The 6018-nt window shown below is 32.1% G+C and overlaps 1 protein-coding gene across 1 annotated transcript; it reads left to right on the top strand.

Annotated features, from left to right (window-relative positions):
* Positions 1-451: 451 nt before the first annotated feature.
* On the top strand, positions 452-5955 carry LOC111030156 (uncharacterized protein K02A2.6-like; the record flags this gene model as incomplete). Its single annotated transcript, XM_022309531.1, has 7 exons — positions 452-896; positions 997-1476; positions 1550-1739; positions 1796-2011; positions 2137-2198; positions 2253-2978; positions 5574-5955. Coding segments are annotated over exons 1-7 (2501 nt in total), but the record flags the coding sequence as incomplete, so codon positions are not given.
* Positions 5956-6018: the final 63 nt, after the last annotated feature.

Raw genomic sequence — 6018 nt, forward strand, 5'->3', positions numbered from 1 at the left:
CCTTTTATGTATATAGAAATATAATGGTATGTATACCTATAAAAATATGTAATGTATACCTCGGCGTCTACGAGCGACCGAGCCCCCTCGCGAGGTTTTGTATCACTTTCATAATTTATGATTATAATCGGTGGCATAGTCATATGTAAGACGACTGACAATGATAATATACATTAAACTTTTTCTTTGTCCGAGTTTTATGCCGTTCGGCTTTCTCGGCGTCAAAATAATTTCAACACAAAAAAATCATTAAAAAAAATAGATTCTTTTTTACATTTCGTGTTCATTTATTATATATATACAAAATCCACGATGCTCCGGTCTTTTGGGCCTCGGTTCGTGGTTGGCAACCTTGTCAAACGGGCGACCACATGACGTTCGACGAGCAATTTGTCTAGGCAAATTGTCGAACGGTCACAATCATTTTGTTGAAGTTGAGGAAAATGAAGAAATGGAAATGTTTCAAGTGGAGGTTAAAAGTGAAAATAACTGCGGGTTAAGTCCTGTAATGATAATGGTAAAAGTTGAAAATACATTAATTGAAATGGAAGTTGATTCTGGTGCAGGGATTTCAATATTACCTGAAGAAGTTGTGAAAGAGAAGTTACCTCATATACACATTAATCCTACTATTTTAAAGCTAAGAACTTATGATGGTTCAATTATTAAGCCGATAGGAGAAATTGAAGTTAAACTAATGTATGGCGAAAGAGAACTATATGGTAAATTATTAGTAGTTAAAAAAGGACATAGAGCTTTGGTAGGCAGGGATTTAATGAACAAATTAGGCATAACGATTAGGGGTATTTCAAAGATTGAAGTAGAAAGCACAAATAAGAATGATAAGTTAGAGTTGTTAATAAATGAATTTGAAGAATTATTTGAGGAAAAAATTGGTAAGTATAAATATGAAAAAGTGACGTTAAAAATTAAAGAGGAATGTACACCTATATTTTGTAAACCGAGACCAATACCTTTTGCTTTAAAAAAAAAAAGTTGAGGATGAGTTGGATAGATTAGAAAGGGAAGAGATAATACAGAAAGTGGAGACTAGTGAATGGGGTACTCCGCTTGTACCGGTTATTAAACCAGATGGATCTATTCGTTTATGTACAGATTATAAGACTACTGTTAATAAATATTTGGTAGATATTAACCATCCATTACCAAGAGTAGAAGAGGTATTTGTGGCGTTGCAAGGAGGTAAAACATTCTCTAAATTAGATTTTTTGAATGCTTATAACCAATTAGAGTTATGTGAAAGTACACAAAAACTATTAGCTTGGAGTACGAGTAAAGGTATTTATATAGTTAAAAGATTACCTTTTGGTACCAAACCAGCTTGTTCAAAGTTTCAGAGTGTTATTGAAAAAGTATTGTTAGGAACTAAGGGTGTTAAAAACTTTTTAGATGACATAATTGTAGCTGGTAGTAGTGAACAGGAGCACTTGGATAATCTCGGGGAAGTGTTTAAAAGTTTACAAAATGCTGGGTTTAGATTAAACAAAAAAAAAATGCAGTTTTTTTCAACCAAAAATAAATTACCTAGGACATATAATTGGATCAGAAGGTATTGAAAGAGATAAAAATAAAGTTAAAGCAATGCTTAATGCTGTAGAGCCTAAAAGTGTCACAGAAGTAAAAGCATTTACAGGTATGGTGAACTACTATGCTAAATTTATACCAAATTTATCAACCTTACTAGGTCCTATTTACAATTTGTTAAAAAAAGAAGTGAAGTTTGTATGTTAGCTTTGTATGGTGAAAATAAAGGTATTCCTGTTATGGCCTCTAGGAGAATTCAAAGATGGGCATTATATTTATCTGAGTTTGATTATCAAGTATTACATGTTAAAGGTCGTGATAATAAAGTGGCAGATGGACTTTCGAGATTACCTGATAAATATGATGTACAAACTCAAACAAATGAAACTGATTATGTTGATTTTATGGAAAATACTATGCCTATTGATTATGAGATACTTAGAGTGGAAACTAAAAAAGATAAAGAGTTTAATTTAGTTATTATTATTTGAATGAAGGTTGGCCGATAAAAGTAAGCGAGGAACTGAAACCTTATACAATTAGAAAGGAAGAAATTTGTGTTGATAAAGATATATTAATGTGGGGTTATAGAATATTAATTCCTAAAATTCTAAGAAAGAATTTATTGAAAGAAGTACATTCAACTCACATGGGTATATCTAAAATGAAGATATAGTGTAGATCATACATGTAGTGACCTGGATTAGATAAGGATATAGAAAATTGGGTACAAAGTTGTGATGCTTGTTTACAAAGTAGATCAGAACCAATTTTAGCAGAACCAAAAAAGTGGGAGGAAGCGAGCTGTCCAATGGACAGAGTACATATAGATTTTCTATATTTACAAGGTAAAGATTATTTGATAATGACAGATGTATTTACAAAATGGCCAGAAGTAGCTGAAATGAAAGTAAGTAATAGTGGTTCAGTTATTGAAAAGTTAAGAGAGATATTTGCCAGGTTTGGGTTACCAAACAAAATTGTGTCAGATAATGGACCACAATTTAGATCAGAGGAGTTTATACAATTTTGTAAAAATAATATGATTAGGTTTGTGACGTCATCGTCACCTCCTTATCATCCAGCTACGAATGGATCAGCTGAAAATGCTGTTAAGTCTTTAAAGAATAGTATATTGAAGGCAGTAAAAGATAAGACAAATAAGAATGTTTCATTAAATACATTAATCCAAAGATATTTATTAACATATAGGAATACACCACACTGGATAACGGGCGAGTCACCAAGTTATAGAATGTTTGGAAGTAAAATTAAGACTAGGTTAGATAGATTATGCATTCCTAAAGAAACAAATAAGTATGTAAAAAGATTTAGAAAAGTATATTTTAAAGAAGGAGACATAGTTTATGCTAGAGATTATTCAAACCCAAATAAAAAAGAGTGGAAGAAGGGAACAATCGAGGAAGTTTTAGGTGAGAGGGTATAAATAGTTAGATTGGAAAAAGAAAATTTGATTTGGAGAAGGCACATTGACCAACTAATTGAAGTGGGTAAGATTAAGGAAAATGGTATTGAAACAGTAGAAAAGGAAAAAGGAGAAGAACAAACTGTATTGAAGGTAAAGAAAATATTAAAGAAAAAAAAGAAACTATGGATAAAAAGAATTTTGAAATAGAAAAAAGTGAAATAAATGAAAAAGTTAAAGAGAATATAAGTGAATTTTTAGAAGAGGAAGTAGAAGTCTCTTTACCTATAAGATCTAAAAAGAATAGGAAAAAACCAGATAGGTTGAACTTATAATTTGTGTTATATAATTATTTAAGGTTTAAAATTTATTTAGTAATGTTTTGTTAGTTAAGATGATTTTGTTAATTTTGTATAATGCACAAATTGTATTATGTATTAACTATGTATGGATGTATTATGTTATAACTAGGGATAAGGATTGTGATAACATGATATGATAATTTGTATGATAACATAACCTAATAGAATAAAATGTTGTATTGTTTTATGTACGAGCAAGCAACTAACCATGTGCGCTCTAAAGTCTTGTGTTATATGAAATATTAAATAAAGTGAAGTTGTTTATTAAAGTAAAATGTAGTTATGACACCATTGACACCTCTTAAGATATTACAGTATACAATATAAAAAACATACTTGGTCCTTCTGACACACGATACTATAATAGTTGAGAATATCTGAGGCCCTTATGGCTCCACAGATTCAAAAGTATAATGAATAAATAATAATAAAATAATAAAACTCACAGTTCGTAGAGCGACGTACAAAACAAAACAGAGTCACGGCGGGCGTGTTAAAATAATATTCGCATAGACGGCGCTGCGGCGTGCGATAAAGTTTAATCTACATTTTACCTAATAATTCACACACAACATAATTATAACAAGAATAAAAACAATATAAATAATTCACTAATGAGTTCTGTGTGTGTGTGTGTGTGTGTGTGTGTGTGTGTGTGTGTGTGTGTGTGTGAGCCGGTCTGTTTGGGAGTGGTGTATAATAATAATAATGCGAGCACGGCGGTGACGGCGAAACATAATAATTCCGGGCCCTTACAAATATTATGGGTGACATACAAATTGATAATTTTCAAGGAAAAATGAATGACACATAGTACATAAAAAAGTAAGAGTTGCAAAATATTAGAAAGAAATTAATTTAGGACAACACTACAACAGTCAATACAATTGTGATGATAAATTCTGAAATGGTGGAAGTTAAACAGTAAAAAAAATAATTTTAGGGGGATAAAAAAAAACCTTATCAGGTATAAGTATAATACTAAAAAATTACACAATTGTGTTCATATTTTTGAAGAACAAATAGAATTAGAATTTATTTAAATATTGAGAAACTGTTATTACCAAGATTATGGTGCCCTCTTCGCCAAAAAACTAGTCCCGAATTGTGTCGTCTCTACCATTAACTCCTCACCTATTGTAAATAATGTTTTTTCTAATTTAAATGTATCTAGTGTTTCTTTCAGCTCTAGTACCTATTATCCTTTAGACTCACTTTCTTTTGGTTTTTAACAAAATTGCCGTGGTCTCCGAACTAAGATTCCTACCGTGAATGTTAATGTAGCTATATTTGATTTCATATTTGTTATTCTTACTGAAACTTGGCTCAATGATAGTATTTTTTCTAGCGAACTAGGGTTAATCAATTATAATGTATTTAGATGTGATAGGTCCAGTGCTACTAGTGTCCATAATAGAGGTGGCGGTGTCCTCATAGCAGTGAGAAATGATGTTAGTGCGTTGGAAATACCTGTCCCTAAATTTATGGGGGCTGAGTGGGTTTTCATAAAAATGTATTTTAACTCTATCTCGTATATTATCTGCGGTGTCTACTTCCCTCCCACTTCACCTGTTGGTGTTTATGAGTCATTAACTTCGGAACTCGAGTGTATCGTTTCGAATAACAATGATTGTGTTTTTATTGTATGTGGTGACTTTAATCTTCCAGATATACTATGGTCATATGATGAAATGGGCCTTATCTATTCCTCCTTATCAGGGGCGCGTACTTCTTGTATCCCTGAATGCTTTGCCTTTCTCAACTTTTTCCAATTGAATGAAATAAGAAATACTAGTGACACCTTATTAGATTTAGTCTTTAGCAGTGAGCGTAATATCGTTATTAAAAGATCTGATATCCTTATTGTTCCCGAGGATAGCTATCACCCTTCCCTTGTTGTTAATATTGTCAGTTCTCAAAACGTTCCTTCTTACGATGCTTCGCATTATTTTCCAGACTTCAATAAGACGGATTTCGATAAAGTTAAAACTTTTTTGTTAAGTTATAATTTGGTGACACTATTTCTCCGTTAAATACTAATGAGGCAGCTTTCGCTCTATCTCATGCTCTTAATTACTGTGTGTCTAACTTTGTTCCATTAGTAAAATACAAAAAGTCTACGTATCCACCGTGGTTTACAAGTGATCTAAAACGCCTTGTTATCCGTAAAAAGAAAGCCCATGCTCTTTTTAGATCCACCTTGAAACCATTTGATTATACCTGATTTTCTTCTCTACGAGCCCAGTTCAAGTATGAGTCTGGTAGATGTTATCAACAATTTGTTAAAAAAGCTGAATCATCTTTCATTTCAAACCCTAAATCTTTTTGGGACTTTGTACGCAAAAACAAAAATGGAAATAATCTTCCATCTACAGTAAACCTTAACGGTGTCTCTAGTACCAACAATGTAGATGCATCTGAGCTCTTTTCTAAGCATTTTAGTTCTGTTTTTTCGTCAACCAAAATATGTACTGTAAACGCTTTACCTAATGGTCTACCCTATGACCTACCTTCTTGTTGCTATGTTGATATTGATGATGTTGAATCTGGTTTGTCTAAGCTACGCTCGGTGAAGTCAATTGGTCCAGACGGTTTGCCAGGATTTTTTTTGTATCACATAAGGTCGGTCTTATGTTACCCGCTACTTCTCATTTTCAATAAATCTCTTAGTGAAGGTTTATTTCC

This window comes from Myzus persicae, unplaced genomic scaffold, assembly GCF_001856785.1.
Source record: "Myzus persicae strain clone G006 unplaced genomic scaffold, MPER_G0061.0, whole genome shotgun sequence".
Taxonomy (NCBI): Eukaryota; Metazoa; Arthropoda; class Insecta; order Hemiptera; family Aphididae; genus Myzus; species Myzus persicae.